Below are 20661 nucleotides of genomic sequence, written 5' to 3'. Positions count from 1 at the left end.
AAGAAGAGAGTGGGTGACAGGACAGAACCCTGAGGAACACCACTGTTAATAGATTTAGGAGAAGAACAGTGACCATCTACCACAGCAGCAATAGAACGGTCAGAAAGGAAACTTGAGATGAAGTTACAGAGAGAAGGATAGAAACCGTAGGAGGGTAGTTTGGAAATCAAAGCTTTGTGCCAGACTCTGTCAAAAGCTTTTGATATGTCCAAGGTAACAGCAAAAGTTTCACCAAAATCTCTAAAAGAGGATGACCAAGACTCAGTAAAGAAAGCCAGAAGATCACCAGTAGAGCGGCCTTGACGGAACCCATACTGGCATCAGATAGAAGGTTGTGAAGTGATAGATGTTTAAGAATCTTCCTGTTGAGGATAGATTCAAAAACTTTAGATAGGCAGGAAATTAAAGCAATAGGATGGTAGTTTGAGGGAAGCTAATGGTTTCGCTGAGTTTTCAAAGCTAGTTGAAAAGCTAATCAGTTAACAGTATAAGCCTTCTTAATAGTTGTTAGCAGATTAGCAGCACTTGTGCCCATCTTTGTTAATTGTTTCAGTTCATTCTTGTGATTTTAATGATGAATGATATTTCTACTCCCTGTAGAGTCTAACACTGAAGATGACATTAGAGTGATGTCAAAATTTCTTGTGCTCAAAATAAAGATGTTTGTATTGACACTGGTTGTCCTTTTCCTACCGTGCCATTGCATAGTTGCTGTTGTTATTCCAGTCTATGGAACTTTGTTATGAATGTCCCTTTTTGTGTGTGCTTTGCTAGTTATTCCTTTGGCTTTTGCAGGCTTTTGTGTCCACTGTATGTGGATTTGTGGTGGTGGTTGCTTGCAGGCATGATGTGATGAGAGCTGCCCATTCCCTTGCTTCAGGGTATGTCTGGATTGGAGGGAGCTACTTTATCTATGATACTATAGCAATGTACAAGGTAAGTTTCTTTCTAGGACTCATCTTGATATTTTTCTTTCCTTATAGTGTAGAAACTTACCACGACAGTCCATCAGCAAACATCCTTGAAGTGTGTTACCATGTGTGACACTGCTTATATAGGTGCAGCTTCTTGGACAACTTTTTATGTTGTATCTTTTCTTATACTTATTCATTATTTGTTTTAGATGGCTAGTTGAATATTATTACTTGAATCTTCTCTTTATATTACAACTACACCATAACATTGAGTGTTGAGTGAAGAGGATCATCCTAACAAGACCCACTGTCATGTTGGGGACAGGTGATTGCTAGATACATTGTAAATATCCTAACCTAATACATAATTTTGATTGTCATATAATCCAAATTATCAGAAATGGGTGGCAAAAATTCAGAAAATTTTAATGACTTTATTTCCTACCTCCTAAACTTGTAAGCATTTATCCAGAGCAAGAGTGCATATCAGTAATGCTTATTCTCTGTAATTCTTCTTTTGATTATTGTTATTATTATTATTATTATTATTATTATTATTATTATTATTATTATTATTATTATTATTATTATTATTATTATTATTATTGTTCATCAGGATTAGGTTAGGTGTGGGATAAGAAAAAGACTCATTATGAAGTGGCAGGGATAAATAAGTGTATGCTGTCAGGCCTTGCTGTGAAAGTATGTGTCCAGCTGTGCTATGCCTAAGCAAGACTGTCCCTTTTCACCAAGGGCCAATAGGGATAAGAGTGTGACCCGTGTGTATGGGTGTGTGGTGCAGTGCTTTGTCTGGGCCACCTTGTGTGGGATTACCAGCCTGGAATATGTACTTATAGATAATTATTATTATTATTATTATTATTATCATTATTATTATTATTATTATTATTATTATTATTATTATTATTATTATTATTATTATTATTATTATTATTATTATTTATTATTATTTAAATGACAGTGGTACCACAGAGTACAAGTGTCTAAAGTTACAAATAATTTGAGTTAAAAGTAAAAAATATTTAGAAAAAATGCTTTGTAGATTGGCACCAGATTTGAATTTTCACAGTTTGTCACCAATTTAGATCCAGCATGTGGCACAGCTCACCACAATACACACACACACACACACACACACACACACACACACACACACACACACACACACACACACACACACACACACACACACACACAGGGGGTGACCGAGCTTGAGTCCTGTCTTCTTATTAGGGAATTATGTGAGGTGTGTGGGCAGGGGAAAGTGAAGTATAAATCGGAGAGTGGGCAAAAGGGTGAAATGGGAGAGTAGTATAAATGTTGGGTGTGATATCAACAGGGAAGATGGCGGCTGGCATGAACCCAGATGTTTTTGAAGGTTTCGAGGAAGAGGACCTCAGTGTAGCTCATACAAATAAACAAATGTGGAAAATTGAAGAAGAAAATGTGAAAATACGAAAAGAAACATGCAACTTTGCAATGATAAAGACATGGAAAGAAGAAAGAGAGGTGGGTGGTGATAATGTAAAAAAGACATCCAGTGATATAATAGAGATGATGAAGAGGGAGATGAAAAGGGAAAAAGAGGACATACTGAGAGAAGAGGTGATAAAAATAGTGGACTTAAACAAGAAGTACTGTGAAGAAATCAAGAAACCCTAGGAAGAGAATGAAGAGCTAAAGAACGCTTTACAAGAGAAAGATATTAAGGTTGGGAAAGTAAGAGTTGGTGATAGAAGAAGTCAGAAGTTGGAAAGAAGAGAGAGAACAATAACAAAAGGTGGATATGGAGGAGAAAATAAGGCAACAGGAACACAATAAGGACATGGAAAAGCAAGTGATTAAAATAATAAAGGAAAAAAGTAATCTTGTGAGAGACACAGTGCAGAGAAAGATGTGTGTGGTGGTATTTGGGGTCAAGAAGAACCTACCCCATGAAAATAGCGAGAGAGAAAGAAGTGAAAAGGGCTAAGGAAATTATAGCAGAAGTGGCAGGAGAAGGAGAGGAGATATTGAACAAACTGAAGAGGTTTATAAGATCAGAAAGTGTGAAGAAAATGGAACAAGACCAGTGAAAATAATAAGATTCATATCACAAACAGGAAAATTGAAAAAAAGCAGAAGGAATGAAGGAAATATGGATAAAAAGAGACATGAAAGAAGAGAAGTAAACTGAAAGAGTTGAGAGTAGAGACGCTGTCAAAAAATGAGGAGAAAACACAGGAACAAGCGAGGAGATTCCCTTGGAAAGTTGTGGACATGAAAGTACGGAAATGGTGGCACAAAGATGCCATGGAAGATCAAGCAGAAGTTAAAAAATTATGTATACAAATATAGAGGGTTTGGTGTTGAGCCTATTGGAACTTCAAGGTTACTTAAAGAACAATAAACCAGACTTGGTGTGTTTAACAGAAACCAAAGTAAAAGAGGAAATAAAGTTGAGATTTGGATATGGAGGAGAGACAGAAAAGGAAAGGGAGGAAGAGGAGTGATGATATCAGTAAAAGAGGATATTGTTGTTGAGGAAGTGGAATATGGTGATGGAATGGTGGAAACTTTGACTATTGTGATTAAGATCAAAGGAAGTGAAAAAAGGAAAGTTATTGTGATGTACATACCACCAAAAACTAATGCATGGGAGACCAACAGATATAAAACTATGCAACTAGAAACAAGAAATAGCATAGAGGAAATGATAAGGAAAAGTAATAAAGTGCTCTTAGTAGGTGCCTTCAACAATACCCTCTCTTCTCCTTTGGGCTTCGCCGATCACAATCTCATATCTGTATCATCTCCTATCACTCCAATCCCTACTCAGGATCCCCCTAAATGGAGGTGCCTCTGGCATTTTTCCTCTGCTAGTTAGGGGACCTGAGGAGGTATTTTGCTGATTTTCCTTGGAATGACTACTGCTTCTGTGACAGAGACCCATCTCTGTGTGCCGAGCGCATAACAGAGGTGATAGTGTTTGGCATGGAAGCATACATTCCTCACTTTTTTCTCAACCTAAATCTTCCAGACTTTGGTTTAACATAGCCTGTTCTCGTGTTATACATGATAGAGAGGTAGCCCACAAAAGGTACTTGAGCCTTCCATCACCAGAATCTCATGCACTTTATATTTCTGCCTGGAACCATGCTAAGTCTGTTCTCCAACTAACCAAAAACTCCTTCATTAATAGGGAGTGTCAAAATCTTTCAAGATCTAACTCCCCTTGTGACTTCTTGCATCTAGCCAAAAACATCTCCAATAACTTTGCTTCTTTCCCTCCTTTATTTCAACCTGATGACACCACTGCTATCACATCAAACTCTAAAGCTAAACTCTTTGCTCAAACCATTGCTACGAACTCTACCTTGGATGATTCAGGGCTTGTTCCTCCCTCTCCTCCACACTCTTACTACTTCATGTTACCTATTAAAATTCTTCGCAGTGATGTTTTCCATGCCCTTGCTGGCCTAAACCCTTGGAAGTCTTATGGACCTGATAGGATCCTTCCTATTGTTCTCCAAGACTTCGCCTCCCTGCTTGCAACTTACCTAGTCAAACTCTTTCATCTCTGTCTGTAAAGGTGACCATTCTAATCCTTCAAACTACTGTCCTATTGCTTTAATTTCCTGCCTAGCTAAAGTTTTTTAATCTGTCCTAAAACAGCAAGATTCTTAAACATCTATCACTTCACAACCTTCTATATGATTGCCAGTATGGGTTCTGTCAAGGCTGCTCTACTGATGATCTGGCTTTCCTTACTGAGCCTTGGTCATCCTCTTTTAGGGATTTTAGTGAAACTTTTGCTGTTGCTTTAGACATATCTAAAGCTTTTGATAGAGTCTGGCACAAAGCTTTGATTTCCAAACTACCTTCCTACTGCTTCTGTCATTCTCTCTAACTTCATCTTAAGTTTCCTTTTTGACTGTTATATTGCTGTTTTTCTCCTAAATCTATTAACAGTGGTGTTCCTCAAGGTTCTGTCCTGTCACCCCTTCTCTTCCTATTATTCATCAATGGTCTCCTAAACCAAACTTCTTGTCCTGTCCATTCCTACACTGATAATACCACCCTGCAGTTTTCTACGTCTTTTCATAGACGTCCAACCCTTTAGGAAGTAAACAGTTCACACAGGGAAGCCACAGAATGCCTGACTTCTGATCTCTAAAATTTCTTATTGGGGCAGAGCAAACTTGGTATTGTTCAATGTATCAAAAACTCAATTCCTCCATCTATCAACTCGACAAAATCTTCCTGATAACAATCCCCTCTTCTTCAGTGGCACTCAACTGCCCCCCCTCCTCTACATTGAACATTCTTGGTCTATCCTTTTCTCATAATCTAAATTGGAATCTTCACATCTCATCTCTAGCTAAAACAGCTTCTATGAAGTTAGGCATTCTGAGACGTCTCCACCAGTTTTTCTCACCCCCCAGCTGCTAACTCTGTACAAGGGCCTTATCTGTCCATGTATGGAGTATGCTTCACATGTCTGGGAGGGGTGGGGGGCTTCCACTCACACTGCTCTTCTAGACAGGGTGGAATCAAAAGCTTTTCATTTCATCGATGCCTCTCCTCTAACTGACTGTCTTCAGCCTCTCTCTCATCCCTGCAACTCTAGCTGTCTTCTACCACTTTTTCATGCTAACTGCTCTTCTGACCTTGTTAACTGCATGCCATCCCTCCTCCCATGGCCTCGCTGCACAAGACTTTCTTCTTTCACCCTTATTCTGGCCACCTCTCTAATGCAAGTTAACCAAACCAGTATTCTCAATCATTCATCCTTTTCTCTGGTAAACTTTGGAACTCCCTGCCTGCTTCTGTATTTCCACCTTCCTATGACTTGAATTCTTTCAAGAGGGAGGTTTCAAGACACTTATCCTTCAATTTTTGACTACCACTTCAGACCCTACTTGGGGACCGACATCTTAGTGTTTTTTTTTTTTTTTTTTTTTGCCAGTGTCCCTCCTATATATATATATATATATATATATATATATATATATATATATATATATATATATATATATATATATATATATATATATATATATATATATATATATAAATTAATAAATAAAAAGTAAAGGAATTAACTGGGAGGAGATGGAAGGGAAAGAAAATGTCAGATCATGGAGTGAAGAACTTATGCATGCCATGATAATGAATACAGTGAGACAGTGGATGAATGAACCTACAAGATGGAGAGGAAAAGAAGACTTAGTGTTTACAAAAACCCCATAAAGTAGACCAAGTGTACATTGTCTGAGTGCAATGGGAAAAAGTGATCATGTGTTAATAGAAATAGTACTACAGGAGAAAACAGTGTTGTGCAGGAAAGAACAATACAGAAATGGGAGACAGAACTATGCTAAGGTAAACTTTGTAGAGCTTAATAGATTTTATGGAAAAATTAACTGGAAAGAGCTATTTGAAGGCAAAGTATTGCAAGAAAAAATAAATATTTCTGAGCAAGTATAGAGAGGAAGTGCAACAGTTTGTGCTGATTTATAAAGTGAAAATCAGGAAGCATGAATGGTTTAATGTATGTAGAAGCAAAAAAGAAAAGACAGGACATGGAAGAAAATGATGAGACAACCGAACAGAAATGCTTGAGAAGAATACAGAAAGGCAAGGAATGAATATGGTATAATAAGAAGAGAAGAAGAAAGAAACTGTTAGTGATGTAGTAAGAGAATGCAAGGAAGAATCCAAACTCTTCTACAGATACATAAACAGAAAAGTGAAACAGGGATAACATAAACAAGTTAAAAGGAAGGACAAATTTATGAAACTATAGAAGAGATACGTGAATTAATGAATGAGAGTTTTTAATCTGTGTTTACAAAAGAAACCAAATTTGTGGCACCAAAAGTGGTATCACAGAATGAGGGAATACAGGAGATACAAGTAGAGACCATAAAATCAAGAAACTGCTGGAAGAGTTGGATGTTAGGAAGGCTATGGGACCAGATCAAGTAAATGGATGGATATAAAAAGAATGCAGAAAAAAATGCAGGAATCTGTATGGGATATGATTAACAGTTTGTTGAAAGAAAGAAAAGTACCAAGGGAATGGAAAAGAGCTAATGTAGTGCTAATATACACAGGGAAAAATAAAATGGAAACATTAAATTATAGACCAGTGTCATTAACAAGTACAGTGGAACCTTGGTTACTGAAGGTCTCAGTTTTCGAACAAAGATTTTAACTCATAATTACTTCAGTTGCCATACCATAATACGGTATTCAAACAAAGTTACTTGATTTCAGATACTACAAGACGTAGCAAAAGCTGCCATTTATTACTAATTTGTAGTTTCTATAAATGTTTCCCTCATTTTTATATATTTGGAGGAGAGACACAGAGGGTAAGACAGTAATTCAGTCTTTGAAATAAGTTAAATGTACTCCCTTTGAAGAAGTCGAAGAACCTTGATGTAAATAAACAAGGTTCGGCTCTAAGGAGTAATCCCGAGTCACCTGTGGCTCTGTGACTCACAACACCATCATTACTGCACAACTGCATTTTCCCAGTAGCTTTTCCCAGCAGCAAGTGTTATGGTCACCTTCATTTTGGCAGTGAGTGGGTTGCTCCTCTCTGTGTCACTCTGTAAGGCTTCCCTCACTTGATTGGTGACAAAGAGAATGTCTGCATGGTCTAAAGAATATCTTTTGATGAGTTCTGTGTCACTAAATTCATTCAATGCATCCTTTATGGATAAAAAATTTCTAAGCTGAAGATGTTGTGGAGCGGACATCTTAGCAGTGAGAGCATCAGTCATTGCCTGCTAAGACATGCTGGAAAAGTGTCTGAGAAGAGATTAATCTATTTTACATTGATTCCTATGGGGAAAATAGTTTTGGTTTTCGAACATTTCAGATTTCAAATATCATTCAGGAACTAATTAAGTAAAAAATTGAGGTTCCACTGTATTGTAAGCAAGGTTTGTAAAATAGTAATTAAAGACAGATGGGTGCAATATTTAGAAGATGAAAAAAATAATTACAGAAAAGCAATTTGGATTCAGGAAAGGGAGATCCTGTGTCACAAACCTACTGAGCTTTTATAAGAGTAATAGATGGAGTGCAAGAGAGGGACGGATGGGCTGATGCAGTATACCCGGATCTCAGAAAAGCATTTGATAAAGCTCCCCACAAAAGCCTTATGTGGAAGTTAGAGAATGGAGGAGGACTAAAGGGAACAACATTGTGATGAATGGATAATTATTTACAAGGGAGGGAAATGAGAACAGTAATCAGAGACTAATTCAAGTTTGCATGGTGACAAGTTGGGTACCACAAGGAACTGTGTTGGCACCTATTATGTTTCAAATATATGTAGTTGATATGACAGAGGATATAAATAGTTATATAAACCTGTTTGCTGATGATGCAAAAATAATGAAAATAATAAAGGATGAAAATGACTGCAAGGTGTTACAAAAAGAAAATGACAAGATACATGCATGGAGCCAAAGATGGAAACTAGAATTTAATCCCAGAAAATGGTATGCGTTGACTTGAAGATTTGAAGAGAGGAGATTACCAACACTACAAGAGAGAAGAGAAAGAGGAGATCTAATAACAATGTACAAATTAGTAAACAACATAGAAAGAATTGACAGAAATGACCTGGTACCACAGATGGAGGAGGGAGAGAGATGGACAAGGGGGCATGGGAAGAAAAAGAAGAGTGGATGTTTAAGCGACATCAAGAAATGCAGCTTCCTGTACCTAACCGTTGAAATGTGGAATAATTTGAAGGAAGAGGTGGTTGTGGCAAACAGTGTACACATGTTTAAAAAGAAACTGGATAAATATGGTTATGGAGACAGGACAAAATGAGCTTTGGCTTCTGCCCTGTACAATACAACTAGATAAATACACACACACACACACACACACACACACACACACACACACACACACACACACACACACACACACACACACACACACACACACACACACACACACACACACACCATGCATGCTACCTGTACAACCATCCCGCAATCCCTCTGCTGTTTGGTAGCATTGTAAGTTTAGTACTTTTTTGGTGACTACTGGCATATATTTCCCACTGCTGCCCAGCTGTCCCTTTCTCTCACCCTCACTTGCACCACAATTCATATTGATGTCATATTTTCACCATGGCCCCTATGAAATTTTCCAAAACACCTGATAGAAACTCCCCTAAGTATGTAAAGAAGCTGCTAACTCTAGTAGAGAAGGTGAGGTTATTGCATAAGGTAAAAGAAGAGAGGCTGAAGGGTAGAGCATGTGGTGGTGATGGCAGTAGTGCTGCAGCATTGGCAGTTGTGTTTGTGATAATGAGGAGTAGGAAGGATGGAGCGAGAGGCCACACCACAATATTAATAATTATTTTACTTTCTTTCGTTAAATATTATAAAAAGTGTTCGTAAATATGTGTACATAAGACTTTTCTTTAGTTAAAACAGTACCATAGAGGGTTCAAAAGTGTTTCTAAAGGAATGCACCACCATTATGGGGGGGTTAGGATTTTTTTTTCTTATGATATTTTCTCTTATTTTTTTTGTGCTCTCTTTCCTCCTCTTTGCTGGATTGATCAGTTTTGATGGTAGGCAAGTGTGGATGTTAGATAGTATAATATTCACCTCTGGAGGATGTAGAGAGAAAGATATATTTATAGCAGGAGTTTGCAAATATTCATTACCCCAAATGGCATCATTATTACTCTCATTATAACATTAATTCAGGAGTAATACACTGATATGCAGCAAAGAACTTAGCACCTCAGGAGACCCTGCAGTTCTAGAGGAGGCTCCTTTAAGTACTAACAAGTATGTGGTCAGATATGCAGCAAAGAACTCAGCACCTCAGGAGACCCTGCAGTTCTAGAGGAGGCTCCATTAAGTACTAACAAGTATGTGGTCAGATATGCAGCAAAGAACTCAGCACCTCAGGAGAACCTGCAGTTCTAGAGGAGGCTCTATTAAGTACTAACAAGTATGTGGTCAGTATTCTTAGCAACCCCTCCATGATTGCTGTAAATCTTTGGTCTCTGATACCAAGAACCTGCAATCTTCAGCCATCTAGATCTTGGTAGGCTTAGAAGGATAGAACTGCTGGTGTGTATGATGTAGGGTCTGATATATCTCCCAGCACCACTAAATGCATTAAAGTTGTCTGAGACAATGAGTGTGTCTCAGGGAGGCACTAGTCCAGTACTGAGTCAAGTTTGGTGCAAAACATCTGTTCAGTTTTACATATCTTGGTAGGAGCATTCACTGCAACAAGAGATACAGATCCCATGGTGTGCTTCAGCTTCAAATGCATTATACACACATCAACCAGTCTAATCTCAACAGTAGACTTTTGCAGTCTGATAGGGATGAGTGTAGGGCATTTTGGCCATGGATGTTTTGGCCATTGGCCACCAAGCTAGGACATTTAGGCCATGAAAAATTAATTTATCTTTTGAATGTATGGTACTTTTCCTCATATTTTGTGCCATATTTTTTTACTTATAATTCGTGGTTTAAGTTTTAATTGGCTGCCGTGGGCAAAAATTCAGTAGTCATATGGTTCTGCTTTACAGTGATTTTGAGACTGAGTGAAGCTTTACACACACACACACACACACACACACACACAGCCTTTACTGCTTTACAGTGATTTTGAAACTGAGTGAAGCTTCAGTTTTCAAAGTCCTTTTGAGACTGAGTGAAACAAAAAGGAGTGTTTGAACTTTGTTTCAGGTTGTTTTGAGCTATGAAGCAGTTGATAGTTTGTGAAGTTTATGACTGAGGTGAGGAACAGTCTGGTGGGAACTACAGTGCACAGTACTGCTCAACCATGTCAGCTGAGCTTGAGGTCACCACATCAAAGCGAGGTGGTCAGAAAATCTATCTGAATGGCTTCTTGTACACTAAGAAGCACGTTGCAAAATCAGTGGATGAGATGGTGTTTTGGTGTGTCAAGCAGGCTAGTCTGAAGTGCCCTGGTATACTGAAGACCACCAAAAGTCTCGGTGACCCTAAAGTTGTGACCTCGCATAATCACCTTTCAGACACAGTTAGATGTCAAGTGGAGCAGGCTTGACAGGATATGAAGAGAAATGCTTCAAGCACCAGTGATCAACTTAATCAGATCCTCACCTTCACTGTTGCAGCACTGCCAGAGGAGGTCAAGGCACACATGCCTAGGTCTGATTCTAGCAAGTGTGTCCTTCGTTGCATCCAGGCTGCACACTGTCTGAAGGATCCACAGTCTCTTCAAGAGTTGGAAATTCCTGCTGACTGGACATCCCACCTCCACTATGAAAATGGGCCAGAGGCAGATGAGCATATCATCTTCACCACCCCCCATTATCTGGAGCTGTTAGCACGCTATGATGAGTGGTGTATAGATGGCACATTTTCGGTAGCTCCAAGATTTTTCACCCAGCTGTATGTCATCCAAGGTCGAGTCAACAGCATCTATCTACTTCTTGTGTATGTCTTGCTGCAATGCAAGACACAAACCAGCTATGAGCAAGTTTTCAGGGTCCTGGAGGAGAATGACTGTGATCCCAGCACAGTCATCATTGACTTCGAGAGCCCTGTGGAGCTGGCCCTTCATGTGGTCTTTGGGGAGGAGGTCCAGGTGTGGTTCTGTTTCTATCTGACCCAGTCCATCTGGAGGCACATCCAGCACCAGGATCCCAAAAACCTACGAGTCCAATGATGAGTTCTGCCTCTTCTGTGGTCAGGTGGATGCACTCACCTTCCTGTTCCCAGATGTCAAGGATGGCATGTCATACCTTCGATCTACCATGCCTGAGGAGGCTGCTCCACTCTTGGAATACTTTGACTTCACCTACATTTCAGGCCAACTCCATCATTGCCGTAACATCACTTCCAGGCTAGGACACATACGGCCAGTCATGATCCATCTATTTCACACACCACCTGTGTTCCTGCCTGAGAAATGTAATATGTACCACACAACTCTTAATAACCAGCCAAGAACTAATAACATTCATGAGAGGTGGAACAACAAGTTTTTCCGCATGGTGGGACATGCCAACCCCACTGTGTGGAAGCTCAAGTGTCTGCAAGCTGATGCTGCCACTGTGGATGAAATTCTGCTGCAGGAAAAATGTGGCATTTGCCCTGCCAAGAGGATAAAAAGGGTTTACAAGGAATTACAAACATGCATCCAAAACCTGGTCATGGATCTGAATGAAGGGAAGAAGACCATCCCAGAGTTCCTCTGAGGCATCAGTCACAACTTTCAAGGTAGAAATATGAATGTGTAGGCCTATAGTTTTTAAATACCTATTTTAATAATAAACTGACAATTTTAAATTGTTTTTTAAATTATAATAATATACTGTGAAAAAATGCTCAATGTTTTAAATATTGCATTAAAGCATTAAAGAATAGTTTTGTTTTCTTCACATGTTGTTCCATGGGCAAAATAACCTACCTTCCATGGCCAAAATGTCTTTAGGTGGCAATTTCATGGCCAAAATGTCTGTGGCCAAAATGTCTGGCTTCCGATAGAAATGTGTATAGCTACCACCCAAAGATGGGCACCATTGGTCATACCAGACAAATAGTAGTTGTACCCCTTGCTACTGCTCTCATCACTGCCAGACCTCCTCACCCCAGAGAGTCCCACTACATCCATTCCCCATTGATAGATGAGGCAGTCTGCAGTCCTCTGAGAGGATGATACTCAGTAAGGTGTAAAGTTACACATTGCTACTTCTCTCCTCTTAAACACCACCACTTTACTTTCCTGAGGATTCACCTTCAGTTTCCATTCATATGAAAATTATTTGTCAGTCCCTGACGTTCATTTTCACTCTGTGCTAGTATGACAGTCTTCTGTAAACAGCTCATCACACTCCCTTCTGTTTCAGCCTTGCATCAGTAGTTCCTACTTTAGATTTCATCTCCCACAGAGACATCCATGTATTTTTTTTTATAAAAAGAAGTACTTGTCTAAGGCTACAAAAACTTAGAAAAAAAGGTCCACTGAGGTGCCAGTCCCTAAAGAAAAGAGCAAAAAGGATTATTCAAAATTGGAGAAGTACCTTGAAATTTCCCTGTTAAAGGAATTAAAATCATAGGAGGAAATACAGAATCAGGCAGTTTACCAGTGAAAGGGATAAAAATATTGTGAATACTGGTTAACTCTTGCATTAGGGAGATGGACAAAATAGGGCTAAGAGAAAATAGTAAGTCTTGTGTAGTGAGGCTGCAAGAGGCATGCAGTTAGCAAGATCAGAAGAGTAGTTAATGTGAAAGTAGTGGTAAAAAATAGCAAGAGATGCAACATTGTAGCCAAGAGGAAGAGTTTGAAAACAATCTGTTAGAAGAGAGTTGATGAGACAAAATGCTTTTGATTCCACCCTGTCTAAAAGAGAAATTTGAGTGGAACCCCACTAATACATATGAAGTGTACTTCATACATAGATAGATAAGGCCCCTGTACAGAGTTTGCAGCCAGGATTAAGAAAAACTGGCAGAAATGACTCAGAATGACTAACTTCATAGAAGCTGTTTTAGCAGGAGATGAGATGTGAAATTTTCAATTTAGTTTGTTAGTAAAGGACAGGCTGAGGATGTTCATTGTAGAAGCAGGGATCAACATCTGGAAGATTGTCGAGTTGATAGATTGAGGAACTGGGTTTGAGGCAATGGACAACACTGAGTTTGCTCTGGCCAGGTCAGAAACTTTTAGAAAGATCAGAGGTCTTTGTATGATGTTTTCCCTTTCAGGTTGCTTTATCAACAGTTCTGTGACATAGACATGTTTGTTGTGTTTGGCATATTATGTTTTAGATTGAAAACTTACCTTTGACAAGGTTCATGGAACCTAATCCCTTTTTTCCCATTAGTTGTTTCGTTATATGAGAATTTGCTATATGAGCATTTCAGATAGAACCTAACTGCCTGTATTATTGGGACCTCCCTTTAGTTAATAACTACTGTTTATAAATCCTCAGGTCCATCTGGCAAGCTTGGCTGAAGCTCCCAAGTGTTTGGCAGGACGAGTGAACAGCTACTTGAGGAGGAGAACCTTACTTGTCTTGCATCATGTTGTTGTGGTCACAGTCTTGATGCCGGTGAGTGCGTGGGATGGTGTAGAGGGATTAGTTTATGTATCAGGGAGAGATTTTTGAGTAATGGAATAATTTTTATATTATTGAAAGTTTTATGATGTAATATTTTTTTGGTGTTATAAATACATCACACCACTGCCACTGTAAATGTATCCTTACTTAAGTTAATGAGATTTTTTTTTTTTTTTTTTTTTTTTTTTTTTTTCAAATAATGAATTCCCTAGATTGCTTATGAAGTTTTATATACTGCCCTGGAATTTTTTTTTTCATTGTCATTGGTCTGAATGCAGGCACTTTGTTTAGACTAGCTAGGCTCAACCACTTGACAGCAGTTCACCCAGCAGCACACTGTAGACAATTTGTCAGTTTTGTCTTGTTTCTTGTACCTTTTTGATGATCTAGTTCTGTCTTTATTGTTACACTGTTTCTATTTGGATAAATTAAATTATTTTGCATTTAAAAGCATATGACTTCATGCTGTCATTCTCATCCAGTGAGTTTGCCACTTTTCATTTTACTCATGCTTTACAGCAACGCTTCACTAACTGCCTAAGACGCAGTAGGCACCTGCTGAAATGATAATTACTCCCAGTGAGGTCTAAAGCACTGGATCAGGGGGTACTGTGAACTTATCATTAAACCCAGCTGTGACCTCACTGAACATTTCCCTTTGTGTCTCACAACACAAAGTGACAGTCACAGCCTGCCCTCTTCACACAAAACTACAAGCACTTAATTACACACACACCCTTCACTCAAAATTCAGAATTATCATGGCAACTCCTACACCAGCCTCAGACTCCCTATCTTGGGAGGGGATCACAAATGTCCCCAGGTCAGACTGCTCTTCTAGTATCAACCCTAAGTGTCTTGACACCCTCCACAACTTTTTCTTCATTAACTTCTGCAACATTCATGATCTTGGATCTAATTTTCAATCTATAGAACACCACCTCTCCTCTACTCAACCTCATCTTCTTTTCCTCTCTGAAACACAGGCGTCTGAGGCAACTGACAGTAATCCCTTTATTGTTCCCTCCTACTTTCTCTATCTTAATTTTCAATCCAAAGTTAGATGTTGCATTTATATATATGCAATGACTTAACCTGCTCTCGTGCCCACGCTCTTGAATCTTCCGAATTTTCCACCATCTGGCTACGACTACAGAGTCACCTTCGAACTAAATTTATCTGTGCTGTATACCTCTTACCTAACTCCTCTGACTATAAGAAATTCTTTGACTACTTAACTTCCTAAGTGGAGCACATTCTGACTCTCTTCCCTTTTGTGGAGATCTCCATTCTTGGAGACTTCACTATTCACCACCAGCTTTGGCTTTCCTCTCCCTTCATTAGCCATCCTGGTAAACTAGCCTCCAACTTTGCTATCCTCTGGCATGGAGGCGTACATTCCTCACTCTTTTTCTCGTCCTAAACCTTCCAAATCTTGGTTTGACACAGGCTGTTCTCATGTTATACAAGATAGAGAGCTGGCCCACAAAAGCTACTTGAGCCTTCCATCACCAGAATCTCATGCACTTTTTATTTCTGCCCAGAAGCATGCTAAGTCTGTTCTCCAACTAGCCAAAACTCCTTCATTAATAGAAAGTGTCAAAATCTTTCAAGATCTAACCCCCCCTTGTGACTTCTGGCACCTAGCCAAAAACATCTATAACTCTTCACTCAAACCTTTGCTAAAAACTGTACCTTGGATGATTCAGGACTTGTTCCTCTCTCTCCACCCTATGACTACTTCATGCTACTTATTAAAATTCTTCGCATTGATGTTTTCCATGCCCTTGCTACCCTAAACCCTCGGAAGACTTATGGACTTGATGGGGTCCCTCCTATTGTTCTCCAAAACTGCGCCTCCGTGCTTGCACCTTGCCTAGTCAAGCTCTTTCAGCTTTGTCTGTTAATATCTAGAGGTGGCCATTGTAATTCCTCAAACTACCGTCCTGTTGCTTTAATTTCCTGCCTATCTGAAGTTTTTGAATCTATCCTCAACAGGAAGATTCTTAGATATCTATCTCTTCACAACCTTCTATATGATCACCAGTATGAGTTCTGTCATAGCTGCTTTACTGGTGATCTTCTGGCTTTCCTTACTGAGTCTTGGTCATCCTCTTTTAGAGATTTTAGTGAAAATTTTGCTGTTGCTTTAGACATATCAAAAGCTTTTGATAGAGTCTTCCACAAAGCCTTGATTTCCAAACTACCCTCCTATGGCTTCTATCCTTCTGTCTGTAACTTCATCTCAAGTTTCCTTTCTGACTGTTCTGTTGCTGCTGTGGTAGACGGTCACTGTTCTTCTCCTAAATCTATTAACAGTGGTGTTCCTCAGGGTTCTGTCCTATCACCCACTCTCTTCTTATTATTCATCAATGATCTTCTAAACCAAACTTCTTGTCCTATCCACTCCTACGCTGATGATACCACCCTGCACTTTTCCACGTCTTTTCATAGATGTCCAACTCTTCAGGAAGTAAACAGTTCATGCAGGGAAGCCACAGAACACTTGACTTCTGATCTCTCTAAAATTTCTGATTGGGGCAGAGCAAACTTGTTATTGTTCATTGCCTCAAAAACTCAATTCCTCCATCTCTCAACTCGACACAACCTTCCAGACAACTATCCCCTCTTCTTCACTGACTCAACTGTCCCCCTCTTCTACATTGAACATTCTCAGTCTCTTCTTTTGTTATAATTTAAACTGGAAACTTTACATCTCATCTCTAGCTAAAACAGCATCTATGAAGTTAGGCATTCTGAGACATCTCCGCCAGTTTTTCTCACCCGCCCAGCTGCTAACTCCGTACAAGGACCTTATCCATCCATGTACGGAGTATGCTTCACATGTCTGGGGAGGTTCCACTCATACCGTTCTTTTAGACAGGGTGGAATCAAAAGCTTTTCATTTCATCAACTCCTCTCCTCTAACTGACTGTCTTCATCATTTTTCTCATCACCGCAACGTTGCATCTCTAGCTATCTTCTAGTGCTATTTTCATGCTAACTGCTCTTCTGATCTTGCTAACTGCATGCCACCCCTCCTCCTGCAGCCTCACTGCACAAGTCTTTCTTCTTTCTCTCACCCCAAGTCTGTCCACCTCTCAAATGCAAGAGTTAACCAGTATTCTCAATCATTCATTCCTTTCTCTGGTAAACTCTGGAACTCTCTGCCTACTTCTGTATTTCCACCCTCCTATGACTTGAATTCCTTCAAGAGGGAGGTTTCAAGACACTTATCCTTCAATTTTTGACAACCATTTCAGACTCTGTTTGGGGACCAGCATCTCAGTGGGCTTTTTTGTATTGGATTTTTGTTACCCTTGGCCGGTCTCCCTCTTACATAAAAAATAAATAAATATATAAATAGATAAATAAATAAATCCATTACTATTTTTTTTTATCTTATTGTTATTATTATTTTTTTATTTATTCATTTTATTTTTTTTCATGTAACACAATCATTATACCTTCATATTTTCTCATCACATTAATGATACTTTCACTTTGTAGTCTACATCTTAATTTTGCCCCTAATTGGCCATCTCCCACGGTAATAATGTTGTTGATTCACTCTAACAGTTTTTCAGTGAGAAAATGTAAAGGAATAGAGACAGTTATTTTGAAAAGCTAATGGAGATGTGTACAGGTTGACTATCAATACTACCACAACCTTGGTTCTAGAGCCATCTTAAACTAGTCATTTTCCTGGATTAAGCAAGGTTTATCCCTTGGCAACTCAAATACACCTCCTGATAGGTTTAAAAGACCTAAATAGTGTGCCTAGTGTGCTAAAGAATGTTTTCAAATAAAATGAAACAGCTGCTGTATTAAATAATATGTAAGTTAAACACAAATATCATGAAGCAGAAAACAAGAAACAAGCCTGACATATTCTGTTGTTCCTTCATTGTTTCCTGACTATTTTTGTCTTCAAAGCTTATGCACTGAAATGTAATCTCTGCAAGGAGCCTTCAGTGATGTTCTTAACCAAACTCTTTTTGAAACCTCTTAATTTGTTCCATTATTATACCAGATATGTCCACACTATCACTCCTTCACTGTTGAAACCACCATCATTATTCAACCATGATATGTACTCTCTTTTTTTTTTTTTTTATGCACATCTGTTGCTTTGAATCATTGTCAGCAAAGAACTGCTTCATCCTGTGCCATAAGTTTCACACAAGTGAGAGACAGAAACAGCTTTTCAACCCTTACACTTTTCTTTTATTGTTATTGTGTGTTTACACAGAGGAGGCAGTTGACATCTGCTGAAACAATAATTACTCCCAATGAGGTTTGAAGCACTGGATCAGGGGGTGCTGTGAACTTATCAGTAACCCAGCTGTGACCTTACTGAATGTTTCCCTTTGTGTCTCACAACACAAAGAGGCAGTCACGGCCTGCCTTCTAAAGACAACTTTCTTCCTTCACACAAAATTACATGCACCTAATTGCATGCGCACCCTTCAGTCAAAATTCTAAATCAAATATGGTGACTTCTATACCAGCCTTGGGGTCCCTGTCTGGAGAGGACCACAAATGTCCCCAGTTCAGACTGCTCTTCTGGTATCAGCCTTATGTGTCTTGACACCCCCCTCAACTTTTTCTTCATTAACTTCTGCAACATTCATGGCCTTAGATCTAATTTTCAATCTGTAGAACACCATCTCTCCTCTACTAAATCTCATTTTTCCTCACTGAAACACAGATGTCTGAGGCAACTGACAGTAGCCCCTTTTCTGTTCCTTCCTACTTTCTCTATCCTCATTTTCAATCCAAAGCTGGATGTTGTGTCTACGTGTGCAACAACTTAACTTGCTCTTGTGCCCACGCTCTTAAATCTTCCATGTTTTCCACCATCTGCCTTTGACTATAGAGTCACTCTCAATCTAAATTTATCTGTGCTGTATCCTCTCACCATAACTCCTCAGACAAAAAAATTCTTTGACTACTTACTGTAAGTTCCAAAGTGGAGCACATTCTGACTCTTCCCTTTTCTGGAGATCTCTGTTCTTGGAGACTTCACTGTTCACCACCAGCTTTGGGTTTCTTCCTTCACATCATAAGGTGAACAAGGCCAACACATAAAACTATGGTTTTATATGTTAGACTTGTTATGATGGCTAGTTTACTAAGCAGCATGGTCTCCAGCCTCTTACTTGCACAGCTCTATCTCTTAAAAGTCTTTCCAGGCCATTTCATTCATTGTTTTTTTCTGAGTCCCCCCCCCCAAAAAAAAAAAAAAACAGATTTCTGAAATCTGATGCTTTTCATTTTATCACTGTCATCTCAGCATGCCAGGATCACCTCAGTCTACCTCTTCTCACCACCAGACTACCTCAGTTTACCTCCTCTCACCACCAGACTTAGTTTACCATCTGTGATCCTCTTACCTGTTGGTCCATTGCTCAGCCATGCAAGACTCATGTCATCCACATTTCTGTCCTCTTTAGCCTGCAAACTTTAAGTTATATTTGCTTTCAGTATTACTCTTTTTAATAGACTGTTTATGCATAGATATCCCTTAAATGTAAAATAAAGTTCCCTCAGTAAAGTGTTTTAAATAAGGGCTGTAATTCTCTGAATTCCCTTCATTCACTTTAAATCCCAAGGGACAGGAACATTGCTTCAAATTGTTCCTCTCTGTACAGCAATATTTTGACATTTTCATGGAAATTGTTGCATTTCCATTTCCATTTGGAATTATACAGCTCCATCAGTTAATTTATTCAAATTTAAGAGCATTCCCTTTATCTATTCTTCCTCTTTAATCTTTCACAAACTCAAAGTCTCTAGGTGGTTTTTCTGTGGTAACATGATGTAGTAGAGTAACTTTCTTATTGCAGCAGACCTGTGTTCAGAATGTTGCCTAATATTTACCTGGCAAGTGGCTATTCCTCCTGGTGTTCCTCACTGATTTCATCACACTTTCACATTGGTCACCAAATTTGTGGCGCACATGGCCTTCCTACATTTTCTTGTGTTAAGAGCAGGCTTATGAAGCGCTGAAGACGCTGGCCGCTGAAAGTCTGGATTGGAATTGAATGCAGAAGAAAATAAAAATTGTATGTCTTACTATCACAACAGTCAAGGAGACAGTGAGAGCACAGTTGAGTGAAGGCCTAAGAGTCATGTTGATCAAAATTCACCACATGAACTTCAAAATGAGAGCCGGAAAAGGCAAACTGAAAAAAATCTCCCACCTGCCCTTTAAAGGTTTAAGTCTTTCCGCCTTCCACACAAATCATATCTGCATGTTCAAAATGTTATACCCTGCCTTGGATTGTGATGGAAACACTGAAAAAACTTATCTGAAGGTGGGATAAATTGGCCTTGGGAAGCTTTTGCTGGAGAATGAACCTCTGTCAGGACACTCAAGGAAATGCAAGTCTGACATCATAACTGATCACTCCAAGATGATAACCAAGGCTTGAATGGATTTTGGTTGCTCCTGACTGTCTTGTCACTACAAAAGGACTTGCCATTATGTCAGCCTATTCTTATCTATCTCTCTCACCACTACCATACCTCATACCACACTCAAATCTGCCTTTCAAGCAGCACCTCTTGTATACCCACATGCTACCTACACTACACACGGTACAGTCGAGACACACCACC

General features: G+C 39.1%; 1 protein-coding gene across 7 annotated transcripts in view; it reads left to right on the top strand.

Annotated features, from left to right (window-relative positions):
- LOC135092720 (TLC domain-containing protein 3A-like) overlaps positions 1–20661 on the top strand; it is a 35287-nt gene that overhangs the window by 9735 nt on the left and 4891 nt on the right. For 6 of the 7 annotated variants that reach the window (XM_063991350.1, XM_063991356.1, XM_063991353.1 and 3 more), the window contains exons 3-4: positions 796–936; positions 13909–14028. In XM_063991350.1, coding sequence (XP_063847420.1) covers positions 796–936; positions 13909–14028 — 261 coding nt within the window. The remainder of the gene's footprint in view (positions 1–795; positions 937–13908; positions 14029–20661) is intronic. The other variant, XM_063991355.1, reaches the window with a different exon arrangement.

The sequence above is a fragment of the Scylla paramamosain genome, chromosome 40, assembly GCF_035594125.1.
Source record: "Scylla paramamosain isolate STU-SP2022 chromosome 40, ASM3559412v1, whole genome shotgun sequence".
In the NCBI taxonomy this organism is placed as follows: Eukaryota; Metazoa; Arthropoda; class Malacostraca; order Decapoda; family Portunidae; genus Scylla; species Scylla paramamosain.
Note: the sequence above shows the minus strand (reverse complement) of the source record. Positions and strands in the feature narration are given on the sequence as shown.